The sequence below is a fragment of the Cervus elaphus genome, chromosome 5 (assembly GCF_910594005.1).
Source record: "Cervus elaphus chromosome 5, mCerEla1.1, whole genome shotgun sequence".
In the NCBI taxonomy this organism is placed as follows: Eukaryota; Metazoa; Chordata; class Mammalia; order Artiodactyla; family Cervidae; genus Cervus; species Cervus elaphus.
Genome location: NC_057819.1, coordinates 122,039,639 through 122,066,216, shown reverse-complemented (window position 1 = coordinate 122,066,216; position 26,578 = coordinate 122,039,639). Strand labels below are relative to the sequence as shown.

Genomic DNA, 26,578 nt, shown 5'->3' with positions numbered 1-26,578 from the left:
ATCCTGATACATTCTGTCCCTCAGCTCTTCAGAAACAATCATTTCTGAGTTTTTGGAATTCCACTAAAATTTTATTTTTAGCTATTATTCCATTTGCTTTCATCTGGGAAAAAAAATGCTTAAGATCAGCAGAGCCCTGTAATCAGAACATAGTTCTTCCTGAAGCAGTACAGTAAGTCCCTGGGTAATAAATGAATCAGTTGATAGATGGAACTCTAGTAGGGCAACCGCGTAATTTTCATCCAAAGTAGAAAAGAAGGTTAAGGTGGATGAGACCCTACAACCTGGGGCAGGAGGCGGAATGGGATTGAGTCACAATTGGCTTGAGCACTGCCTGACCATCTGGTGCAGAAAGATGAGGCCCTGTCCTCATTCATTACATGCTGGGAAATCAGGCCCAGACCGAATGATGAAAATAAGACCCGTACGTCGAACCCAGTGAAAAGCGTTTTGTTTTAATCATGAGCCAATACTAGAAACCATAAAGGAAAAAGGCTGATCAATCAGACTAGGTAAAAATTCAAGATACACAGCAAAGTAAAACCCCTCAAACTGAAGCAAACACAAAGTGAAAAAAATGACATGGGGTGATTATTTTTAAAGTCCTTATAAACAAAATACACCAACAGAAAAATAAGCAAAGGCACGAGTAAGCAATATACAAAATAATTTCACATGGCCAGTAAATGTATTCCAAAATGCTCAACCTGGCTAAAAATTGGAAATCTTTTTTCTCCATCAAAGATTAAAAACCTTGTGCTCAGAACCTTCTGGTGAGGATGAGATGTCGGTTATTGAAGTTGACACAATCATGGCAGGCATGATAAATCTTACACATACAGATCCTCTGGCCTGGCAATTCCAGTTCTATTATCCAAAGAAATAGATGGACAAGTGTGTAAACATGTATGCACAAGGATTTCCATTTCCAAATGTTTATAAAGGCAAAAACTACAAGTAGGCATCTTTGGGCAATTATAGTATGTCCTGAAATGTTCTTGAATTGTGAAACATTAAAAGAATGGTCCCAATAATGCGATTGAAAATCACAGACTTCACCCCCAAAGGCATGGGGGTTCTAAAGGTCATTGTCTCTGGAGGCAACTCAGGGTGATGTTGATTCCCACTTCATATTCTTCTATATGTTCACCTTACAGTGAACATGTTGTATTGTGATTAGTATTTTATGATCCATTTTGAAGACCAAAATTTTAGCACAAGTTCCAAAAGTACTAAAATTGATGAAATACCTTTTACAGACAGAAAAGAGGCCAGGGACCAAGTTGTGTGAAATCACCTACAAGTTTGGTTTGGTTGCAGAAAGGAAATGCAAACATGAGAAGCTTTGGTCTCACAAGCTGCAAAGTAAGGAGGGGAGTGGGCCACACCCTCCCAGGCCATGGTGAGGACTGAAGACTAACGGGACAGACGGGGGCGTGGGCGGGGGCGAGGCTGCAGGGCACGGAGGGCTCTGTCCCCACCGGACACACTGGAGCCCTCCCTCCAGCCCCCACCGTCCGACCACAGCCTGGAGAGCAGGCAGGAGAGCCCAGTGCGTGGGGCCCCAAGAGATGGCTCCCAAATGTTCACACGGACACTTGGGGGACACACGAATCAGGCTGATCCAGCCCAGCCACTAAGTGGGGCTTGGGGGAGCCATGGACACGAGACTCTCACGCCAACCCCTCCGCACCCACGTTCAGGGGCTGGCAGGATTCAGCCAAGAGGGGAAGTAGAGGTGGCCCTGGCTGAGAACAACATGCTTTCCCTACATTAGGCAACAAATCAGTGGTTATCAGTTTGAGAAACCAAGTCTGCTGCTGTCCTTAAATGAACCGAGGAAGGTTCACACAACAGCCCACGGGCCAGGGACAGCTCTTCCCGCCACCTCGGCCTTCCAGACCTCAGCCTGCCCTCCAGGAGCCTCATCCAGGGCACTTCCCAGGTAAGACTCGGTGTTGTCACCACCCCGAGGGGAAACCCCCGAGGAGACAAACAGAGCCTCTCGATGGGGGTCACTCACACACCACCCAGGTGTCCCTGTCCTGTCACTTTACAAAGCATGCAAGGCTGTGCCTGGGGTGGCAAAGCCTGCACCTGCTCCCACACTGTGGAGTCTTAATGACGTGCCAGAACATCCTGGATATGGAATGTTCCTGGGCATGGCCTCTCCCAGGGCCAGTGAGCTGGTTCCTCACTCAGCCCAGCTTACCTCACCAGCTTGCAGCATCTCCACTCACCATGACACCAACCTTTGCAAAACTCTTTTCCTACTTGAATGTGTATTTGGATACACTAAAGGCATCGTACTGGGGAAAATATAAACTAGTGATCATACAGATGTGAAATACCCCCTCTCACTCCTGGGCCCAAAGTTAAGGCTGTTGTTAGAGACACCGATGGGCGGCCCAACACCACGCTTTCCCCCAGAGAGACCTCAGGCAGAGCCTCCTGACCAGAGACGACGGACACTGCTAGGGAACACCACTCTCCTCCTCTCTGCTCCCGGAGCTGGGCTGCCACAGGCCCCCGGCCCCCACACGGCCGCGGATGGTTCAGGCCATGAAGCACACCGGGCCGTTCCTGCAGCCTGCAGTCCACAGTCCAACAAAACGGGCTGTGGTTTTATAACATACAATTCTCTTCCCTTGATGGGTACAGAATACAACAAAATTAGCCACGTTTATTTAAAAGAAACGTTACAAATAAGTGTGCAAAATTAAATTTCATGATTAAATACACATAAAAGTAACATGCATACTTTACATTGAAATCCACAGACAAAGTTAGTTGATTACATGACAGTAAAAGAACTGGCAAACTGAGAGCTTGCAGCTGCAGATTTAATGTTTGCAACCTGAAATCAAAACAAAATTAAGTTTAAAGGGAATTTAAGAAAATTAAATATATACCTCAAGTAGTACTAACAATATAGAGCCCATAACCTATTTTAGTTATCAAATGTTAAAAAAAAGTATGTGCCTCTCATTCCCAGAATGTTAGTGTGCAGCTATTCTTAAAAACAGGGAGAGAAGACGGTGAGAGAGGGAAGTGGAAGCGGCCGGCCGAAGCCCACAGGACCGGGCGCTGCTTTGTTGAGACGCCGGTTTCCCTTCGTATCCTCCGAATTAAGCGATGCGTTCTTCTATGACTCAGTTTTAAAGTCTACGCGTTACTCTGTTCCCTACGAGTAAAGGGGAACTCCCTTTGACCCAGAGTGTTGCCAGGAGGCCACAGGTGTGGTTCACGGGGTAGGCCTGGCGCTGCCTCAACTCCAATGGCGCCAACAAGAGGGGGACATGTGACATGTGGCTCCTGAGGGAGACACCAAGCCTGTGAACTCTAAACTTTCTTCAGTTTAGACGGGAGAAGGGCTTCCTCCCTCCTCCTCCTAAGGCTGCCGGTGTGATAATCCCACTTATATCTGGTGAGAAAGAACCAAGATTGCACGTGTGTTCACCTCTCCATCACAAACTCAGCAAAAAGGATGGAATCTGGCGCCACAAATGAATTTCACGTTGTCCCTCCTTTTCTCAACGTGCCCCCAGTTTGTCCGGAGCCCTGGCTGCAGGTGGCGGATACGGCAGAACCACTGAAGCGAATGGTGAAGCCGGCGGTCAGGTGGGAGTGTCCCCGTGCCCCATTGATTCTTCCTTTAACATTGGACTCAGGAGGCCTGGCTTCGGAAAACAGCCATGAGTGGCTTCATGACAAGGTCCCGGGCCATCCCTCCGGCCCATCGTCACCAGCCCCAGGAGCTCGAGGGGCCGCTGGGCGCCCAGGGGCCGCGGTGCTCGTGCTCCCGGTGAAGGGTCAAAGCTTGTCGTCCGTCATCTCCAGGAACTGCGCATACACGTCCCGGACACACTCTCCCTTGGGGTTGAACAGGAACTTGTAGTAGCTGCCATCCGCACAGATCGCTGGGCAGAGGAGACCGTGTCACTCAGCGTGAAAAGCAAGCAGCCCGCACTGAGCGCACCGCCCAGCCTGAGCGGAGGCTGAGCCGCCCTCGGGATCTGCACGTGGTGGGGGCACGCTCGGCCGAGAACCCACCGTTCTGGGGGGAAGCGCTGCATCCACTCAGCTAGTGCAGCAACGGGAGAACCCTCTCAGGTCGTTGGTTCCAAGACCAAATGATCTGCCCTACCAACTTCCCAGGAACCCCCAGACGGCAGGGAGCTGCGTGAACCCCGAGAGGGATATACGGGACCCCCAGGAGAGAGGAAGGAACACCAGCGAGGCTGGCGTGGCACTGATCACACCCGGGGCCACTCTCCCCCCCAGAAGGACCACTTACCAATGACAGCGTTTGGCTCTGTTCCAAAGGCACAAATGCATGGAGAGCCTGAGGGGACCTGAAACTTGGAGAAACTCCACTTGGAACTGAAGTATTTTGGAAGGAAACTGGCCGATGCCAAACTGTGAGGACAAGGAAGCAAAGAAAGGAGGTTATGGTCACATGACAAAGTTAGAGACACAGCTCTCCTTACTGTCGGCTTAGCCTTAATGATTTAAATTCTATTTTTGCTTTTAATTATTATTTTTCACACAAAAATAAACTGTTACAAATGGCTCTATTAGAAACCCAGAAACCATCACCACCAGACAGGACACAGGGTTCTACTGCCACCAAATCGACAGTCTGAACGGCAAACACGAGGATGACTGTTGGAGCTCAGGACCAAGCTCTGCCTCCCTAGAAGGTGCCTGGAACCTCATGAGATTTCCTAAGGAGCTAATGGCAGGGCGAGTCGTGATGCCAGTCTTAGCATCAAGTAATCTGCACTGGTTTTTAGAAAATCAAATGAATGACCAACGAGAAGCATCCTGCCTGTGATTCAGACCCAGTGGGCCAGCACTCAGGCAACTGGGAAACCTACCTTGATTGTTTATTCCTTTTTGGATCTTCGGCTGCAAAAATGTGCACCGTGCCGTGGTCACTGGACACACAGATGAGGGAAGCGTCCTGATTGAAGTTAATGCTGCAGATAAAGCAGTTGAAGCTCAGGTCTCGGTCTTGTGTGGACACAGGAGCGAGTCCTGACCTCAGCTCCCCTGCTCCAACACCCCCATGGTCAGGACAGTCATTTTACCACAGTCAAAACCAGGGCACAGCCCCTCCTCAGGTGCCAACAGCAGACCACCTTGCTACCCCAGGGGCCCTGAGGCCACCCCAACAAGCTGCCCGGGAAAGAAAAACTCCCCTCCAATGATCTGGCCCCCGAGATGGGGGGCGTCACTTGGACTGGCTGGATGGGCCCCAGAGCAGACAGATGGGAGAGTCAGTTGCATGACAGGCCCCGCTGACGCTACATGCAGATACTGCCTACATTTTTATCACTTAAGCCCAAGTGCAGCTCCACACACTTGCTGAAGTGACTAGAGACAGGCTAACAAGGCCTCCAGTGTCTGCCTGAAGACACTACCAAAAAAATAAGCTGGAGGGACAGTGGAGAGATGAAATAAAACAGGCAAATTCTGACAAATGCAGGATGACAGGTCCATGGTTAACTGTAACATTCTACTTCTGTGTATATTCCCAAGATAAAGAGTTAAGTCAGCAATAATAAAGTGAACTAAAAACCCAGCCCCTTCCAGTACAGCAGCCCCCGCCTGCCTCATGTGGGTGGTCCTGCCTCTCCCACCAGATCACATAGGGCCCCTTCTCTAGGGTGAAACAACGTGCTTTCTTACCAATAAATATTAGCTGCTTGAGATCCTCTTCGTAGTTCCTGGATTAAATGCCCTGATGAAGTATCAAATATTCGTATAAGGGTCCCCTTTGAAAAACAGTGAAGTGTTTCATTATCAAAGATTCACAACTTTTTAATTTTTTTTGAAATGATTTTTATTCACAAACCCATGAACCCATCGGAGTCTTTCCCAAACTCGCCCACATAACCTAAAACTCAACTTTCCCCCTGTTGTCACTGAGAACAAACCAAAATCTCTTTGGTCTGACAGCAGCCAGCAGGTGCTGAGAGAGGGTCAGGGAGCCCAGGGCCCAAGCCCACACACGGCCCTCTCGGAGTCCCATGAACACGCTCCACTGGCAGACACCCTAGGCTGTCCGAGGCCCCGAGAGCTGTCAGTTCACTCACCACCCAGGGAAATGGCATCTTAATTCTAGCTCCCACAGCCAGTCAGAAAGAGAAACACTAATTCCACTGCCAAACAGATGGAGCACAACTGAACAAAATGACTTTTGGACCCTCTTTGTCAGCTATGACTTGCTTTCTGAGCAAAGGTGGCTAAGAATCTCAGGGAGCTGGGATCTCCAGGGAAGGGCTAGTTTGCCAGGAACCCACATCCTGTAGCAGGCGAGGTCACTCTAGAGGCACGACCTCCGGTGGGACAGGCACACCTACTTACTTTCTCAGAGGCGGTTGCAATTCTTGTTCCCTGCAGGTTGAGAGCAATGCAGCTCAGGACGCCCTCGTGGGCAGGAATGTCCACCGGTGGCTTCTCGGTGCTGGCCAGGTCCACGAGCTGCACGTGGCCCGTGTGCGTGCCCGGGAAGGCCAGGAGCGAGTTGTTACTGTTGGGGCACAGGACACAGAGACCTAAAGAGAGACAAGAAACTTGTCAAGGACTCAGGACCATCTCGATGTTTCTGCTTTTACACAACCACACCTACTCTCTGCCTTCCAGGTCTCACAGAAAAGTAAGATTTAGTCACAAAATCCTTTCCCAGTAAAGGAAAGCAGGGAACCAAGCAGAGTTTGCTCCCTCGAGATGGCTTCATAATTGGAAACATTTGCTGAAATTATTAAATATACTTTATCAAATGTCTGTCTTTTGGGAGAATGCAAAATTGTAAAATCTAAAAATGAATCCGTTAACAAACACATTAAAAAATCCCGAAACTCAACAATAAATTTAACGATAGATGGAAAACACTGTAACACACTGCAAAGGAAAACCAAAGACCTGGTGAGTGGAAAGCTGTCCTATGACCTCAGGCTGGAACCTACCTTCATCCATCTACTGAGTAAGTGCAATCACAGTAAAAATCTCTGCAGGCTTTTCTGAAGAAAGAGACAAGCTGTCACCAAGTTACAAGGAAAGTAAAAGGTCCTAGAATAGCTCCTTCAATTCTTATACCACAGGAACAAGATCAGAGGACTTATTCTACCCAATATCAAGAATTATCTTAAAGTTCCAGAAATCAAGGTGGCCTGATACTGGCATAAGAACAGAAACACAGACCACTGGAGCAGAATAGAGTCCAGAAAAATCTTACACTTACTTTAAAAAAAAAAAAAAAAAAGGTATCAAAGTAATCCAATGCAGAAAAAATAGCTTTTAAAAATGGTAAAGGCACTTCTCTAAGCAAAAAAGAAAAGGTCACAAGCAGAAACATGAGAACGGTTAAAGGATAAAGCTCACTGGTTAAGGCAAATATAGAGCAGTAGTACCCACGAAGCCGGTTAAAAGACAAAAGCAGTAAAATCATCTACATCCGCAAGGAGTAAAGGATGCACAGAAAGAGGTAAAACACAATGCCAAAACCAGAAATCGTGCAGAGAGGGAAGTAAAACGTAGGGCCATTAAAACACATTTGAAATTAAGAGGTCAGCCATTTAAAATAATCACACACATACACACTGACTGCTATATATAAACTTCATAGTAACCACAAACCAATAATCTACAATAGATACACAAAGAAGAGAAAGGAATCCAAACGGAACACTAAAGAAGAAAACAACAGAAGGAATGAAAAAGACCTACCAAAACAACCTCAAACAACGTGTGGCAATAAGTACACAGCTATCAATAATTACTTTAAATGTACGTGGACTAGATGCTCCAATCAAACACAAAGAGTGGATAGACACCTGATGGAATGCAACACAGCCATAAAAAAAGAATGAAATCCTGCCATCTGCAACAGCATGGATGACATGGAGGGTGTTTTGCTAAGTCAGAGAAAGACAGATACTGTATGTTAACACAATGTGGAATCTAAAGAATAATTATAATATGACCCAGCAATTGTACTCCTCAGTATATATGCAAGAGAAATGAAAAAAAAAAAATCCACATAAAGACCTGCATGTAAACATACATAGCAGCTTCTATCCCTAACAGCCAAAAAATCTGGTGTGGATCAACAGCTGTGGTCATCCATATGATAGTATGTTACTCAGCAATAAAAATGAACAAAATAATAACAAACACACACACAAAAATAAAGGAATCTAAAACATATTAAGCTAAGAGAAAGATAGCAAAGCTATCTGAAAAGGCAAAACCTGAGGGTCAGGTGGGAAACGTGCAGACTGGGAAGCCTCTGGGGTGATGGGCTGTTCTGCTCTTACTGTGGCAGTGGCTGAAGTTTACCACACGAGACACTTAAAACGAGTGAGTTTTATGTAAAGTATACCTCAATAAAGCTAGAAGAAAAAACCAAAAACTTTAAAAGCAAAGTAAAGATGACACAATGAATAAGAAAGCCACATGTGAAGACGAAAACAAGAAGGAAATCTCAGAACTTAATAAAACCAAGGATTCCAGGCTCACCACGGAGCTTCTGAATGGCTGACAGTCACTGTGAAAAGTCCCAAGAGAGACCCAGAAGCTTATGGTAAGAGACGGGGTCTCAGTTCCACAGTGAGGAGGCTGGGCTGTGACCCAGGGCAAGTTCACAGCGGGGTGGGGGGAGCTCACACCTCTCAGACCTTTCCCCAGCACCCCAGATGCTCCAGGACCCACCACGAGGGTGACGTCACTCCAAGACCACCTGCAGGAGAGGCGCCCAGCAAGGGTCTGCATTCCACCTGGTCTGGACTTATGAAGCCCATTTCCACCATCCATCCTCCTCTGGATTCTTACCTTTAGGGTTATAGCAGGTTTCAAAGACGTGTAACTGATGGGGATTATGTGTGAATGTAAACACTTTGATCATAGAGTCCAAAACCACCACAATTCTGGAAAGAAGAAAACACCATCAGAATGTTCTCTCCCCCAAAGTGAAACTCAAACATTTTGTGGCTCAAACATTTTATTATTTGGAAACAGAAACACTCCAACAACCACATACAAGAGGATCATTCCCATTCCTGACCCCAGGAGCGGGGCAGCAAGGTCTGCAGAGCAGGTTGGCAGGGAGCCGGAGGGCAGAGGCTGACCCTAGGCCTGAGCCCTTCCCACCCGGGAAGAGGCAGGTACAGCCCAAGGTGTGGTGGGGTGTGGGGTGTGGGGGGGGCGGCATTCTCATCAACCATTCTATCTATAGCATAAGAACCAAGTAGGACACAAAGTCAGAAATTCTATCTTAACACACTTTTAGACATGTCTTGACAATTCAGAAATGTGAGAAAGTAGATCCTTCATTTGGCTCCAGGATTTGCATTATTACAAGCCCGAAATGTTGACATTCCTGGAAGATACAAGTCTACCTACAAGTGCAGGATGACAGACTCCATTCACACCCCATGCCACAAAACAAACCCAAGCTTTGCCCCACTGCGATCAAAATATTAGGAAAAACTCCTGTGTTCTACTAAACACGAGGGGCAATGTCTGCGAGAGACTGGCTACCTTCAACAGGTGAGATTCAATAACACTCTCCGTGAGCAGTTCCTGAGTTCTCCTTTACCTTCAAACTGAAACATTTATGAGGCATGATGTGGACAAGCGTGGGCTAAAAGGGAGGCAATTCAGGGGTCAAAACTCACGTCCTCTGTCTGCACCTGGCGGGTAGGACGGTTGCCCTGGAGGACTGAGAGCTGGAGGGCGGGGCCAGCCCAGGGCAAGTGCACGGAGGCGCACCCACACCCACTGACTGCCCACTGTGAAAGGATCCCAGGAGGCAAACGAAACTCACTGCCTTCCCTATGTTCTTGAGTCAAAAACTAGAGCCTTATTTTTTATACATCATTTTCCCAAACACATCTCTTCCTTCAATATAAAATTATTTCAGCCAACTTCAGAGAAGGTGACTACTCTACCTTGAAAAATAAGACACCAAACCTACCTATCTCGCCGTAATTTGGCAGCCTTGACTTCGGTAGAAAATTCTATTTCAATCACAGTTTTCTTCTTCAGGTCATCCCAGATCATCACTGAAACAAGAAAGAATTTATGAACACGACAACGAACAGGCCAGAGGCTGGCTAGCTAGAGGCACTCCTGAGGGAGTCTTCACATCAGGAACATCTGATAGGGGTGAGGGGCAGTTATCCTCTTCATCTGTATATAAAGAAACTGAGGCCGAGAGAAGGTAACCTGCCCAAGGTCACACAGCAAGCTGACAAAGGGCAGAGGAGGACTGGGATCTAAACAGTGTGGGCCCAGAGTCTTTTACCACCAGCCACACGGTCTTTCTCTAAGAAATAAAAATTACAGACCATCTTACAAAATTAACTCCTAGATATAAAGCTCTCCCAGGTCCTGCTGCTCCCTCCCGCCCTCCCACTTCACTCTGCAGCATGCCTGCTCACACCTCAGGTACCCAACCTCTGCCTCTCAACACATACACACACTCGAACCTCCTCCCTAGTTTTCAGGCAAACTTCTCTCCACCTCTCTCTCCTTGGTTCCGTTAGACTGAGCCGAAAAGCAAGCCCAATCACAGGTACCAGGTGCTGGAGATAAACCTGGACCAAGAAAAGAAAGGTCTGTTTCTTTTTCTTTTTTTATTTTTGAAAGGGTTGTTTCATGAGGAAATCAGACACATAAAAACCCAGGTCAGGGTTCTTCGGCCCTGACTGTTCTCACTCTGCTTCAAGCTGGAGAATGCCTTCTGCTCACACCACAAGCTTCCATCAGGATGGATCAGCAGTTTACGTCCCAAGGGCTGAGACGACTTCAGACAACCCTGGAGGATCAGGAGTGTGTGTCCAGACCTCTTCTTTCCTCCACTTGAAAAGCTGGGTGTGAGGCACGTGTGGTGAGGGAAATAAGCTCCCTCCGCAGCCAGGTCACAGATGACTGAGCATGGAAAGGAAAGAATGTTTCCCTCAAGGTCTCAACACGTGACCAACAACAGTCCAGGGGGTGGGATTCAGGGTCAGTTTTGTTAGAATGGGTAAGTGTCATCTAAGTTTCAAATCAAGAAAGAACTGAATACCAGCCTACCAGAACTGCCAAAATTATTAACATAGAACATATTTACTATTGAAGAGGTTAGTTATAATTCATAACCACTCAAAAATGAAGCAGAGAATTATCCTCTTGCTCCTTGAAACACCATCTATGATATACTTCTCCCGTCAGCTTCTCCTTATAGGGCACCAACATGTCAGTGAGTAAACGGTTACCTTATTGAAAATAACATCATTCCAAAACCAAATGGCCACAACTTTTCTGGGCAAAGGACACTCTACTCATGAACACAAAAGGCGATTCAATGAACTTCCTCTGGCCCTGCAACCTAACACCAGAAAGTCTGTAATTCAACATGAACCGGCTCAAACCAGACAGAAGCCCAGACAGAAGGATGTCAAGGGTGTCATAAAAACAGGTGAACCCCATTTTCAGAAACGTTTGGAAACAGTATGATTAAACGCCAGATGCAGCAGCATGAATTTTCACTCACAAAACAAAAGTGACTGGACACGATGACTTGGGTAGTGAGAAAAATCCAAGGACTCCAGTTAATGCCAACTCCCTGTGGCCTCTGAAAGTTGTAAGCTGCTTTGCTGCAGGGAACTGGAAATTTAAAATGTACTGGGCGGGATTCTGTCTTTTAATAATATAGTTGTTAATATCAAAATCAGTATTTCAAAATTCTGGACTCCCTTCTAAAAAGGAAAGGGCCTCTCTGCTCCCGGAACAGCACCCTGTCTGGACCCAGCTGGTCACCATGACAACCAGTCTCCTCCAGTCCTGTTTTATTCTGTGCTCACAAACCAAAGAAGTATATTCTTTACACTGTAACACCACGTATCCTAACTGGCAATTATGAAAACATTTACAAGTAATTTTGCCATTACTGAAAACACCTACTTTTAACCTTACGTAAGTTTAATAAAGACCAAGTTCTTTTCTTAAAAATCACCTTTAGCACACTACAAAAAGCTTACATTTTACTCAAAATGTTCAGTTAGAAAATTGCTTTCTTCTAAATCTGTAAAATTCCTGAGACTCTCTTACTTCAGAATTTTTTTTTTTTACTGAGACTAAGATGCTACAGGTGAGAGATCCCAGATTATCCAACTCACTGCTTCCTTGGGGGTGGGGAGCAGTGACCCCCCCTCCCCCAACAGTGCCACAGGTGGGGCCAGGCTCCTGACTCCTCACCAGTGATCGATGAAATTCTTCATATGAAAAAGGCTGATTTAGCAGCAGGATCTGTGCCTATTCCCACGGAGCCCAGGTCAGGTAATTCCTGTTCTACTGCGAGACCTGACCTTGGCCCCAGCACAGCTGCAGGACTGCCACTTCTGGGGGGCCTCTTCCAGGACGCACAGCCACAGTCCTGCCCATCCACGCCACGCTGGCAATGACCTGGACAGCAGCCAGGCTTCCTGCCCTTCAGCCCATGTTATCAGGGCGAACCCTCACCTGAGAGTGGGTTCCCTTCCCCACATCACATCCACACAACCCGCCAGGCTGCACTGAGAAACTGCCAGTCAGGCCCAAACAGAACTCTGTGCATTTCCGTGCCCGCCCTTTCTTTACTTTATGGTCTCAGGCAGATCTTCAGCTCACCCCCAACCTTTATTCTCTGTAGGGAGACCTCCCTTGCTATACTCCTTTCCTTTCCCACCAAGCTTTGAAAGAGAGTGGTCTCGTGGCCCCTGACATGGTGGAGCTTGTCACCAGTGGGCTCCAACTCAACAGTCCCCTAGGGCGGCAGTGGTCACCCAGGCCTCCTGCCGCCTCTAGCATCTGCCTGATGCCCACACTCACTTTCCTCTCTTGCCTCTTCTGTGAACACAGCTCCCCTTTCTTTTCTGCCAACTGCCGCGTCTGCTGAGCTTATTCTTAACTGTGTCCTGAGACTGTTCCTGAGAACTGCGGGCGTTGCTTTCCCAACCACACCCTCACCTGGCACCTGAAGCCCCGGGGTCTGCCCCCACCTTCTCCCCGTCCACCTCTTCCCCTGCTCTACCCTCCTTCACTGGGTTTCTTCCTTGTGCCCCGAACGACACCTACCTTTACAGACACGTGACAGTCAGCTGAACTAGTAAAGTTTGTGTTTCTCCCTTACTTTCAAAGAGCCACACCCTTGACACTGCCGTCTCTTTGAACACAGGCTCACACATGCATACCAGGAACAACACTCTTCAACCCAGAGCCCAGCTGTTCTCGGTTCTATGCGTTTCCATGAGTCCATGGCTCTCTGCAGAAGTCGCCTCCCCACACCTGGCTTTCAACGAAACTCACAGCACAGAACACCCACCGCAGAAGAACAGCCAGGACAAAATGTGGGTGGAGGCCCCCATCCAGTCAACCCGAGTGAAAAGCAGGTGCTCTCTCTCCACGGAGAAAAGTGACTCTGGTCACATGTGTCTTCTGGGAACAGCAGAGGGCACAGCACTCTTTCTGCATGCTTCTGTCCCTTCAGGAGTCACAGGGCCACCAGGGGAGATCCAGTGTGGCCAGAGACACAAAGATACTCTATAAAGTTCAAGATGGGACTACACGTGAGACGCATTATCAAATGCAGGATTATTTTACCTACCTTTGTTCGGAGGGTATTTTGGCTTTTTCCCACCACCAACTAAAGCTAAATAGTTGCAGCGAAACAACATTTCAATATGGCCAACTCCTCCTTCTAGAAATTCTGAAATGATAAAAAGAAGTCAGTATGTATATTTTACATTTAAAAAAAAAAGGTAAAAACAGTCAGCATTTGATTTTTAATCAGCAATCTGTATCTATGATCAGAAATGAAAATAGTGACCAGCTAGGAAAATAATTAGCTTCAAACCTCTCAGCATCAACAACTGTATTTTCATGTATAAACACTGATCACCTAAGAAGCCAATATAGCAAAATGTATGAAATATCTGAATTCATAATTTAAAGTGCAGCAAAGTAAGTAAGATCTGAGAAAGCATCTCAAATGGTCTGATGCAAAAGCTGGAATTCCTTTTCACCACTTTTAAACACTTCTTCCTCTGGAAGTCCAAAATGTTCACCAATGTTCACAAATTATGTGAAGGGGAGTATGTCAGCAGATTTTCAGGTGTGCTCCATGACAGAAGGAAGCCCAGTACTCAGGGGAACAACAGAACCCCCACGAGGAGTGTGGGGAGTCAGAGGAGCACACTGCTCTCTGAATGGTCCATGTCACAGCTGGGCGCCCCCCCGGCCCCTCAGCCCCACTCTGGTCTGTCCCAGGCTCCCGGGACAGTGAGGGCACAGCAGAGGGCAAGCGAGGAGCCCAAACCTTAGAGAATCAGCAGTTAACCTAAGAACTGACTCCTACCTGTCTAGTGGGAGGCACACCAGATGGACCCAAAGTCCACAGGCTCACTTGAGAAGTTTCCAACTCAAGGCCTAGTAGAAACCCTAGAAAGGACTCTGTACTTGATACTATCCACAAGGAACACAGCTCTCCTTACAAACAATGTACTGTCCTGTGACACACAGCCACCTCAAGCAATTCTGGCTCTAACAGAATGTGGCCACAGCCCAAACTCAAAGGACGACGACGCTTCAGTCCTTAAACCGCTCCCTGCTGGTACGTGGCCTCAGACCCGTGACAGCCCAGGGATCCTCCACCCCCCAGGCCAGGACACGCCTCCACCACCAGGGGCCTCACCTGGTTCCCCGGCGCTCACCAGGTACGGGAAGATGTGCGGTGTGCTCAGCTGCTCAGTCATGTTTGACTCTTTGCAACCTTACGGAATTTTCTAGGCAAGAATACTGGAGTGGGTTGCCATTTCCCACTCCAGGGGATCTTCCTGACCCATGGATCGAACCCAGCTCTCCTACATCTCCTGCACTGGCAGGCAGATGACAAAGCGGGCAAGAAAATACAATGGAGAAAAGACAATCTCTTCAATAAACAGTGCTGGGAAAACTGGACCACTACATAAAGAGGGGCTTCCCTGGTGGCTCAGCAGTAAAGAATCCACCTGCCAATGCAGGAGACTCGGGTTCAATCCCTGGGTCAGGGAGATCTCCTGGAAAAGGAAATGGCAACTCACTCAGTATTTCTGCCTGGAAAATCACATGGATGAGGAGCCTGGTGGGCTACAGTCCATGGGGTTACAAAGAGTTGGATACGACTACATGACTGAACAACAACAACTAAAAGGAGGAAATCAGAACACTCTCTAAAACCATATACAAAAATAAAACTCAAAAAAAAAAAAAAAGAAAAAAGAAACCTCAAAATGGATTAAAAATCTCAATGTAGGACTTTCCTGGTGGCCCAGTGGTTAAGACGCCACACTTCCACTGCAGGGGGCACGGGCTCAATCCCTGGTTGAGGAACTAAGACCCCACTTGCTGTATGGCATGGCCAAAAAACCCAGTAAAAACCAAACCAAAAGAAGAAACAAACAAACACCCAAATGTAAGACGAGATACTATAAAACTCCTAGAAGAAAACATAGGCAGAACACTTTCTGACATAAATCACAACCATACTTTTTTGGATCCATCTCCTGAAGTAATGGAAATAAAAACAAAACTAAACAAATGGGACCTAATTAAATTTAAAAGCTTTTGTACAGCAAAGGAAACCATATAAACAAAACAAAAAGACAACTTACATTCTGGAAGAAAACATTTGCAAACAATGCTACCAAGAAGGGATTAATTTCCAAAATATACAAACAACTCATAAAACTCAATAATGACAAAAACAAACAACCCAAACAAAAGATGGGCAGAAGACCTAAAGAGATATTTCTCCAAAGAAGACATACTAATGGCCAACAAGCACATGAAAAGATGTTCAATACTGCTAGTTATTAGAGAAATGCAAATCAAAAACTACACTGAGGCACCACCTCACACCAGTCAGAATGGCCATCATCAAAGAGTCCACAAATGCTAAATGCTGGAGGGACTTCCCTGGTGGTCCAGTGGTTAAGAACCCACCTCCCAAGGCAGAGGATCCCTGATGGGGAACTAAAATCCCATATGCTGTGGAGCAACTAAGCTCCGCAACTTCAGAAGCCTGCATGCCGCAACAAACAGCCTGTGCCAATATGCAAGATCCTGGGTGCTGCAACTAAGACCAAATAAGGATTATTTTTTTACATGCTAGAGAGGGTGTGGAGAAAAGGGAACTCTCCTACACTGTGAGTGGGAATACCAACTGGTATAGCCACTATGGAGAACAGTATGAAGGTTCCTTTAAAAACTAAAGATAGAGTCACCACATTAACCTGCAATCCCACTCCTGGGCATATAACCAGAGAAAATTCTAATTTGAAAAGATACATGCACCCCAATGCTCACAGCAGCACTATTTACAATAGCTAAGACACGGAAGCAACCTAACTGTTCACCAACATACAGATGGATAAAGAAGACATGATAGACACACACAATGGAATATTACTCTGCCATTAAAAAGAACAAAATAATGTCATTTGTAGCAACATGGATGAACCCAGAGATTATCATACCAAGGGAAGGAAGTCAAAGACAAGTATCATACAATATCACTCGTATGTCACCACAATCATTAATTAGGCCACCATCAAAACAAAACAAAACAGAAAATAACAAATGTTGGCAAGGATGTGAAGAAACAGGAACTCTGACTCACTGCTGGTGCAGGTGCTACAGGAGACTGTATGGTTGTTCCTCAAAAAACTAAAAGCAGACTACCACACGCCCCAGCAATCCCTCTTGGTGGTATATATTCAAAAGAACGAAATCAAGGTTGCAAAGAAACATTTTCACATGCATGTTTACAGAAGCATTATTCACAACAGCCAAGAGGTAGAAGCAACCTCTATGTTTATGTAATATTATGTTACATGAAATAAGCCAGTCACAAAAGGACAAATACTGCATGAGTCTACTTATATGAGGTCCCTAGACTAGACAAATTCATGAAGATAGGAAGTAGGATGATGGTGGCTGGGGGTGGGCAGTCAGTATCTAATGGGGACAGAGTTCTGCAAGATGAAGAATTCTGGGGGTCTGTTAGGAATGCAATTATTTCCTCAGTGCAGTTTCTAAGTTCTAGAATCAAATATATCAGGAGAAACCTGTAAATGATGCCAAGGGGTAACTAATACATTTTTAAAATACTATCCAACCAAGGGAGAATGTTTTAAGACTAATATCAACAACACTACATGAGCACTGAGACTTCAAACTTATTAATGTTGGATTTGTCAGTCCTAAGTCTTCTCAAGCTCTAAAACCAGTGAGGCACTTTCAAGATCTGACCAAGCTAACGGGAGAATAAAGAAATGCCAGGAGGCACAACAGCCTCAGAAATGTGACCTGGGCACAGTGAACCAATCGGAAAAAAACAAAAACTGATGTACTTCACACGAAGAAATCACCAAAAATTTCTGTTAAAAGGAAATTACATTCTGTTTCAAAGGTGTTTTTTTTTTTTAATTTTAATTTAAATGATAGAGGTTGTGACTTTTCTCTAAGCCTCTTTCTAACAACAAAAACAGTGTTACATGAAATCAGAATTATTTTGTATTACCTGGATGCCTAATTTATGGCTTATATTTTGATTTTTTTTTTTAAATTAATGTCAAGGTTACAAAGATGTTAAGGGTTAAGGATTAAGACAGAGAAGCAGTTTTAACAACTGGAAACAGTCATGGTATCTGGGATTTAACTTTGGAAAGAGAGAAGAGCAGATTCTTCAGCATCAACCAGTGAGGTGGGGAAAGAGAAACGAGAGGCTTTCCTGGGAAGAGCAGAAGCAATCAAGGGCAAGACTCCTAACTCCAGGAGAATCAGAGGACTTTTAGCTCCCCCAAACCAAGGGCCACAGCCCACAAGTAGTTGGAGAGGAGGGGGCCCTCCTGAAAGGAAGCCCAAGGTTGCCACTAGAGCCCCCGAGCCCCAGGCCCCAAGGGCTGGTCCTGAAAGATCCACAGGGGTCACCAATTGGCGGAAAAAGCAGAGACGCACCCATGTCTCTAAAAGCAGCCAGGCCCAGTGGCTGGCTGTGCAGCAGACTAAAATTATGGAGAGATGGAGAACACAAGACAGGCTCCCAGGAAACTTTGACCAATGAAAGTTTCAGGCACAAATCAATACCTGACATGTCCCACTCTTCCAAGAGGATCTGCCTCAAAAAATGATAAACTGGAGGGATTCCCTGGTGGTTCAGTGGTTAGGACTCCGAGCTCTCAACTGCCAAGGCCTTGGGTTCAATCCCTGGCTGGGACCTAAGATCCCACAAGCAGCTTGGCCAAAATAAACACACACACACACACACACAGAAACTGAAAGAAAATGGGGGAGAGGGACATCCTGAGTGTTGGCTTAACCTCCACTCCACTGATGATGGGGCAGAACTCAGCCCTCCAGCATGACACTAGCCTCCAGCCTCTTCACACGGCATCTGCCCTGCAACCCTCACGTGCTTCTTTCCTATTTCCCAGGCGTTTTCTTTTAATAGAAATAGCTTAATTATTTCACATCCTACAAATCACATATTATCACTATAAAAATAAAACAACACAGAAAGGCATAAAGTAGGAACAGCTGTGAAGGAGATCATGTGTGTACTACTGAACTCAAACCAATGGCACCATCATACTATTTTCCAACTCATCCGCTCTTACAGTGCGTCACAGCTGTACCCTCACGTCACATGTACCACAGCATCTACTGTCTTTTTCCCAATTTTTTCCTTCAGATAAAATCCTTTAAGTGTGATTGTTGGATCAGAGTATGCGTGTATGTGCGCAAATATAAAAAATGAAACATCTTTATTCTACAAAAAGGTTCTACCAATTTAAACTTGTACCATCAAGGCTAGGAATGTGCCTTTCCACACCCTCCCCAGAGCCATCGCAAACTTGGACACAACCCCATTCCCCCTACACCCCCAATCAGCTCAGCCCCCTCCACCTCACATGCTTCCCCCTTCTTTCTCGTTCCGTCACTGACCACGTGCTGGACTGACTGACCACACAGGGCATGGAGCCCACACGACCTGCTCTGAAATTGGAGGATGACGGGCCATGGGTAAGACCCTGAAAGACTGGCAGGTCAGGCAGGTGCTGAACTGGGCAGCATCATGGACCGTGTGCAGACAGGTCACCTGTTATTTCCAGTCACTGGGTGGTCTCACCAAGGACCCTGCCCACATTACTCATCACTGCATCCTCCAGCCCAGCTTAGTGGGCTCAGAAACAAGTGGCCTCAGCTGCTGTCCCGTCTGTCACGAGTCATCCCATCCAGGCCTCCGTGTGCCCTCTGCTCCCCACACACGGCTGCCCACGTTACACGTGTGAGCGCTGGCGGTGTGTAAGAGGAGTCAGGCAGCGCCGAAGACAAGGGTCTTAAGGACCTTGCAAGTTCATTGAGCGTGGGTTACAGAAGTTCTAGTCACCTTTGGAATGTGGGAGGGTTGTGTTTCTAAATGTAGACTGGAGTTAACTTTTTCAGTACTCCTTTTATTTTTATAACCACTTAGATATAATTTTATCCAAATGTATTACTCCTGACACATCTTTATTCAAATTATGACTTGAACCTTCTTGCCAGGATATGCTTGGATGTGTGTGTGATGTACATGAATCAGAGTCCTACACTCTGGCCCTGCAGCACCCTAGTGAGAACGCCACACAGGCTGTGCTCCCAGGGCGCCCACTCCTCCTGAGGGAGCCACTCGGCTCTGTGCAGGGGACCCAGGATGCCCAAGACAGCTTCCTGGCACTGCCAGCTCCATCCAGCAGTGGGTGTGACTGCAAGATGCCGGCGGATCACAGCCTGTCGTGCAGTCCCCCTACGCAGAGCCATGGTCACAGCGCAGACAAACCTGAAAGCCCAGATCTGGGAATGACCCTCCAATGCAGGCACACTTCCTTTCTCATACAGGAAAGCAAATCTCGACGATAAAATAGGAACAAGGTCAAGTCTTCTGCCTGTTTTGAGTTCGCTGCCAGAAATAAAGCAGCGGACCAGCCTGCAGGCATATGTAGGTGGAGTCCTTAAAGACGCCATCAGTAAGCACCACATGGCCCTGCTGGATCCCTGGCAAGTGCAAAATTCACCACAAGCGAAGCTCAGAGACAGTATGACCCAGACACAGTGCAGCTGAGCAGGGACGGGGAACAGACACAGCACTGCGACATGACCATAGCAAGCCTTCCTGAGGGCTGAGATACTTCTTGTTTTAACTTACTGTTATAAGAAATCCTAGAGTCACTGTAAACATTTCATTACTTAGGAAGCAACTTTTAATATGCCGCTAATGATTCAACTTTGACACTGGAGTCTAGTTCCTAAGCTTCTAGGTCAATTTAGGTAAAAAGCATCTGGAAATTCGCAAGGCAAGCTGTTTCAAAATACTTTGGAACTATTTTTCTGTATAAAACAGAGCTGTCTTAATTTACGATGCAACCTAACCAAATTAAATAGAAGTCAGAAGCACAGAAGACCGAGAGGAAACTCCCACCATCGCCTATAACCCTCATTAATTCCAAAGACCCACTCTTTAAAGGTCACACTGCTGGACCAATGACGAGCAAATAAGCTTACAAAGCACTTTCAGTGTGTGTGCTGCCACTAGCCCGTGTGTCTCCCTCATCCTAATTCATCCATCTTTACAATAAACTTAGGAGGTAGGCAGTTAACATTTTCACTTTTACACAAAAAGAAACTGAGGCCAAGAGAAGGTGAGTAACCTGCCCAAGGGTACTCTTGCCCCATATCACGCAGCCACCTGATATGGAGAAGAGCAGGACTGGGATCTAAACAGTGTGGGTCCAGAGTCTGAGCCTTTTACCACCTGGCTACCCTGGTCTTTCTCTAATAAATAAAAATTACAGACTTCAGCATCAGACATTGAGTCTGAGTAAGCTCCGGGATTGGTAATGGACACAGAAGCCTGGCGTGCTGCAGTCGGGATGACTGAGGGACTGAACTGAACAGACTTCAGCTTACAAAATAAACTTCTAGAAATAAAGTATCACTTGCTGTTTTACATACCAGGGTTGTATAGAAGATTTTACTTGACAAAGAGGTTTCACTGCTGAAAAAAAAAAATTTCTGAAAATCCCTGATGTGACTATTAGTTGTCAAAACAGAAGGGGGCTGATAGGGGAGCATAAGAATGCAGTGACTTCCTCTTACAGGTGAGAAATGGTTCTTGCATCAGAAAATATAACTTGCACACTGAATAAATACCAAAACCATAACTGCAGGAAGAAAAAGGAGGTTTCTCGCTGTTTATGGTTTATCTGAGATTTGTTCATCTGTTGGCAGGTAAGGACCAGGAGTCACTTAAGGAAAAAAAAAAAAAAAGGACCAGGAGTCACTTAAGAAAAATATGTAGGAAAGAAGCAAATGGGAAAATTCTACCCGTTAAATTACACATTTTTCCTGACAAATGGGAAAAGGACCACCATTATTTTATTTTACCAAAAGAATTCCTGATTTCAGCTTGTGAAAACTTGTATTCCATGAAAACATAATTTAAGACACTGAAATTTAAAAAAAAAAAAAAAAAAGACACTGAAATAAGAAAACAAAAGCAAGTATAATTTATTGCCACAATAGTATTTTTGAAGAAAGAGTTATTTTAAGAGTCAAAGTCCTACCTGCTATATCTAAAGCCCTCACTTCAGCTCCCTACAGCTTCACGTTGGACAGGAAGCACGAAGAGGCCAGCACAACCACACCTGACTCTCTCAGCAGGGCCAGCAGGTGCTGGGTTCACCAGTCACCAGTACCCACTGAATCATACTGCGCCCAGTCCACAGAGCCCAGCACTCACAGAAGCTCAGCACGAGGAAGAGCAGAGCTGCATCCAGGCTGACAGGGCCATGAACAACCACCTCTCACAGCCCACTCCGCTCCAGTCTGAGAGACAGTACCTAGATCCTGAGGACTGGAGACGGGCAGAAACCAAGAAATGTGTCACTCTCACCTTGCTTCTCTTTCTCCTTCAGTGGATCGGTGTTATAGACTCGGAATCCATTTTCCATCCCACACGCAAAGCATCCTAAAGTGTGAGAGAGACAAATTAATCACCTCACTGGGGTCTCAGCTGAAGACCCCAGGCCTGGAGCAGCACATGCAAGGGGTCCAGAGACAGTGGCCTCTCTGAGGAACTCTCGTGGATGCTCAGGCCACACGGATGTGGTCTGCATGTGTCACGATGACTTGCCTCATGGACTGCTATCAGAGGGTTTGCACGTTACTCCACTTACCTCCGCAGGGCCCTTCTGGCATCCCATGGACCAGGCTCTCTGCTCCAACACTTAACTCCTGCAAGAGGGGCTCACCAGCTACCGAACCAGCCACTCTGCCACCCCACATGTCCCTCAACTCCAGCCTCTAATGCCCACCACTGGCCTCCCCGTTCCCAACACACCTCTCCAGGGCTGTATCAGGCCCTAAGCCCAAGAGAGTCCAAGAGGACAGCCACAAAGCAGGCCACCTCAGCAGGCAGGGACACATCCAGTTGGAGAAGGGGTGGAAGTGCTAGCATGGACAGTCTTTTAGTTAGAAGGCAGCTTGAGGTCTCCATGACCTCATTCCCACCTGGAACTAATCCTAACTCCCTAAATCCATCTCAGTCACCATCCCCAAGTCACACACCAGACTGTTAACGGTCCAGCTGAAAATGCTGTGAGGAAGTGAAGGAAGCACTCAAGTTTTAAGATGACCCTGTGATCTGGACTTCACTTGCCTAAGTGTAATCAAGACCACATTAATCTCTGTCAACACCACCAAGTTCGACTGCTGGCTCATATGAAACTTGTGACCAGAAAGAAACACCAAACTTTCCATTTCTTTTCCCAAGACAAGCTGCAGTGGCTGGACCCTCAGCTCAACACATCACTGACCTGAAAGCCAAAGCCATCCTCAGAGTCTCTTCTGGTTTTGATCCGTGTTCCAGCACTGGAATGACATTATTCTATTCTATCAACCACTCCATCCCCACAATGTGAAAAGCATGCTTCTATTTTTTGTCCAAGTGAGGCAGAAAACTACAAGGACCTTAACAGCTTTCCCAGAAGTTGGAATCTGTTCTGTAATTAACTCTCAGGCTCTGAAATGAACTTTATCTGGGCCTGGAGTCTGACACTCACTTGAAAGTGCAATGTTACTTATTATCTCTTATTCTGGGCTGTAACTCCCTCTTTGTGTTACTGGAATCATGTAATCTGGACAGAAGAATCAGAGCTTGGCTTTCTGGAAAATATGGAAATAATACCAAAGTCGAAAGTTTTCCTTTTGTTTCTCAACTATTACACCTTCCACAAGTTTTAAGCCTACACCAATCTTACTTGTCTTCGCCAGAACACACATATTTCTGACAAGACTTGTATAAAATACACAAACAATCCCTATAAATCCATTAAGAAAAAGGCAAACAACCCAACAGAAAAATGAGCAAAAGATCTGGACACTTCACAAAAGAGAATATCCAAATGCTTAATAAACCTGAAGAATCAGGGAAATGCAAATACAATCTCACACATACACCACAATGAAATCTACTAAACATCCACCAAAATGGCCAAAAAGGCCAAAATGAGTGTGCAGAGAGGCATGGGAAGGACGGCAAGCCAGGACAACCACTGCGGAAAACTGTCTGCATGACGGCCACTGTCGATTCTACTCCTAGGTGTACAAGCCTTGTAAAAATGACAACACACATTCACTAAGACAGGTAACAGAATGGTCCCAGCAGCATCCGCATGCTCGAAATGGCCCCAAACTGGGAACCTACCCAAATGCCTACCAAAGGTTGAACGGACAAACCAACTGGGATGTAGTCACACAAAGAAATAGTGCACCAATGAGGATGACCTACAATTATACTCAACAGTACAGGAAAAAAGCTCTTGCAAGCACGATACTGAATAAAAAAGCCAGGAACAAAATACAGTACAGACAGGCAAAACTAATCTATGTCGCTAGAAGTCAGACTGGGCGAGTGGCCGGAAGGAGCACAGGGTGCCAAGGTATTTGGTTTCTTAACCTGGGTGCTGTGGAAGGTGTGTTCAGTTTGGAAAATTCACCAAGCTGAATACTTAGGATACATGCACTTTTCTGTAAGAGGAATGCACATTAGTAAAAAGCTAGAAAAAAAGTCCTACAAACACAAGACTGGAAACCACTCTCTAAGAAGGCTAGGCATTATCCTTGCTATTTTGCAGGGTGGGAGAAATAAATTAGCTGATTTTAGTTGGTTATCACACAACAGTTGGCATGAACCTTCCCGTCCTTGCTATCTTAATGAAACTTTTCCCCACAGAGAAGTCCTCAAGCCAACAGCGAGTGATCAAGCACAGTGCAGAGAAAGCCGACTGGCAACAGGGCATCAGAATCACTGAAGGGCCTTCTTCTACACACAAACCACGTGCACGCCATACACAAGTGTTCTTCACCTACACTCCAGATCCACAGCCAAGTGAGCCAGCGAAGTCAGTCTGTGGCCTCAGACTAGGTCCCAGCAAGACAATCTAGTCTACAGAAGTGTATCCACTCAAACCTTCTGTTTCCCACAGGAAGAGAAAGAAAAACGGCAGCCAGATTATAGAAAACGCACACATATCAACACTTCAGAATCTCGAAACTGTAATACAATTTATCTTTGGGAGAAGATAAGTCAAAAGTTTGAACAATTTAAAGTTATGAGCAAAGGTTTCTAAAGCTAAAGTTTCAATGAGAGTACTAAAAATGCTGAGTAAAAATTAAAAGTCAATATAAAAACAAAATGTAATGAACTCCACAACCTGGCATACATTTACATTATAGGGAATTAAGCTAAGGGTAAGCAGAAGGTTAAGTATAAATGCATTTTTTTTCAGCAACACTGTAAGTTTTCCTTTTAACTATTACAACCAAATGAGGTGGTTTTACAAAAGTGAGAGTGTATTTTTCAGAAAACTGAAATATATCCACTTAAAAGCCAGAGCTGTATTTTCTAAATAATCTTTGATGAAACCTTTATAAAAACATTATAAACTTCACTGGTTTCTAAAATAATTAACTTTATTGTGAGCCTCAATTATTACACCAAAACCTACTACAAGGATTCCTCATCTGGCCCTAAGACGTACGTGTGCTTAGTCGCTCAGTCGTGTGGGTATAGATCTTGGATTTAAAGGCCACAGAGTCAGTAAGCTTTGTGTTTCCGTGTTTGTTTTTTAGGACTGCCTCTCCCTGCCCTTAATATTTAATCAGTCACTTCTTTCCATTGAAAGCACATTTCTTAAGAAGTTGCTAAACTCCTTAATGAGTTTTCAACTATCAGAACCTTTTAAGAAACCTACTACTGGCCCTCCTCTGGAAATACAAATCCAAAGCGTTCAGCCACACACTGCTTGATCCCCAACTTCTGGCCCCCAAAGCGGACCCCACAACCCCTGCGGTCCCCAGCTCAGCCGCCCGCATCCCACATTTTCCCCCTCGTCCAACTCCACCCCTCCAAGAACTCTTCCCGCCCTTAAGGGCTCCTCCCTGAAGGAAATCCCGGCCTACCCTCGGTTCCCAGAACACACTTTACTCTCCCGGGGCCCTACAGTCAGAACCTTGGAGCCACCACCCCACGCGCCCACGCGCTGACACAGCTGGGTGACCCCTGCCCGGCCTACGTAACTCTACCCCAAACTGGCTCCAGAGACACAGATCCTGCAGTTCCTGCTTCTGGATCCTCTTCAAACTGGCTTCCAAAGCGAACCCTCAGAACCGACGCGGGTCCCCCTCCCTGGGTTGGAGTGGGGCGCAGTCCCGCATCACGCAAGATTTCAGAAAGGCGAAAAAGGCCATCTCCCCAAAAGCCGGGCTGAAGAGTCCGGTTGCCACCCAACAAAAGAAAAAACGTGTGAGTCCGGCGGCATATTCTACGACAATCAGCAGAAACGGTGAGGACCTTCGCGGACGAGGTCCTGGGCCTGCAGGGGCATTCCCACCTCGATGCGACCCCATCCTGGCCGCTGGGGACCCTAAACCGGCAAGAAAGAACCGACGCCACCCCGGAAAATCCCATCACTGTCCGACCTGGATGGGGGTGGGGGGTCAGGGCGGCGGGGAAGCGGCCTGGGCCGGGGGAGAGGGGAGGCCTGGGGGAGGAGGGCGGCTTCAGGGGCAGGGGAGAGAACGCTGGGGGCAGGGGAAGAGGCCTGAACCCGGTGAGGACGCCACCGCAGGGCTGAGGGCGGGATCCCGCTCGGAGGGGAAACGGCGGCAGGGGGGGGCCGGGGCCACTGACGGGCTCTCCTCACCATGGTCCTGGTTGAAGCCGGCGTAGAGCAGCCCGTTGCCGTGCGGGTTGCAGGGCAGGAGGTTCATGGCGCCGCGGGATCCACCGCGCCTCAGCGCCGCATGCCGCTCCGGGAGGTCGACCGCTGGGATCCGTCCGGCCAGCGCCGACGCTGCCGCGGCCGGAAGCGAAAGGCCCACCGCCTGCGCGCGCAGCCAGGGAACCGCGGAGCGCCGAGCAATCCACCCGCGGCCTGCCGGGCGGGGAGGGAACGCCGAGAGCATCACG

At 46.8% G+C, this 26,578-nt stretch overlaps 1 protein-coding gene across 1 annotated transcript; it reads right to left on the bottom strand.

Annotated features, from left to right (window-relative positions):
- Positions 1-434: 434 nt before the first annotated feature.
- WDR45B (WD repeat domain 45B) lies at positions 435-26,544 on the bottom strand. Its single transcript, XM_043905110.1, has 10 exons — positions 26,313-26,544; positions 22,001-22,075; positions 13,637-13,738; positions 9,983-10,070; positions 8,839-8,933; positions 6,373-6,563; positions 5,695-5,780; positions 4,881-4,982; positions 4,298-4,419; positions 435-3,920 (listed from the first exon to the last, which is right to left on the bottom strand). Exons 1-10 carry the CDS (start codon positions 26,377-26,379, stop codon positions 3,814-3,816), a joined length of 1,035 nt encoding a protein of 344 aa, XP_043761045.1. The 5' UTR covers positions 26,380-26,544; the 3' UTR covers positions 435-3,813.
- Between the last annotated feature and the right edge of the window lie 34 nt (positions 26,545-26,578).

What these genes read in the sequence shown, in the direction of transcription:
- WDR45B (XM_043905110.1), bottom strand. Translation starts at nt 26,379, where the DNA reads ATGAACCTCCTGCCCTGCAACCCGCACGGCAACGGGCTGCTCTACGCC. An exon ending in GCCAAATTACGGCGAGATAG is followed by an intron (nt 8,934 to 9,982) that starts GTAGGTTTGGTG and finishes TCTTCTTTCCAG; the next exon opens with AATTGTGGTGGTTTTGGACT. An exon ending in AAAAGGAATAAACAATCAAG is followed by an intron (nt 4,420 to 4,880) that starts GTAGGTTTCCCA and finishes TTGTCCTCACAG; the next exon opens with TTTGGCATCGGCCAGTTTCC.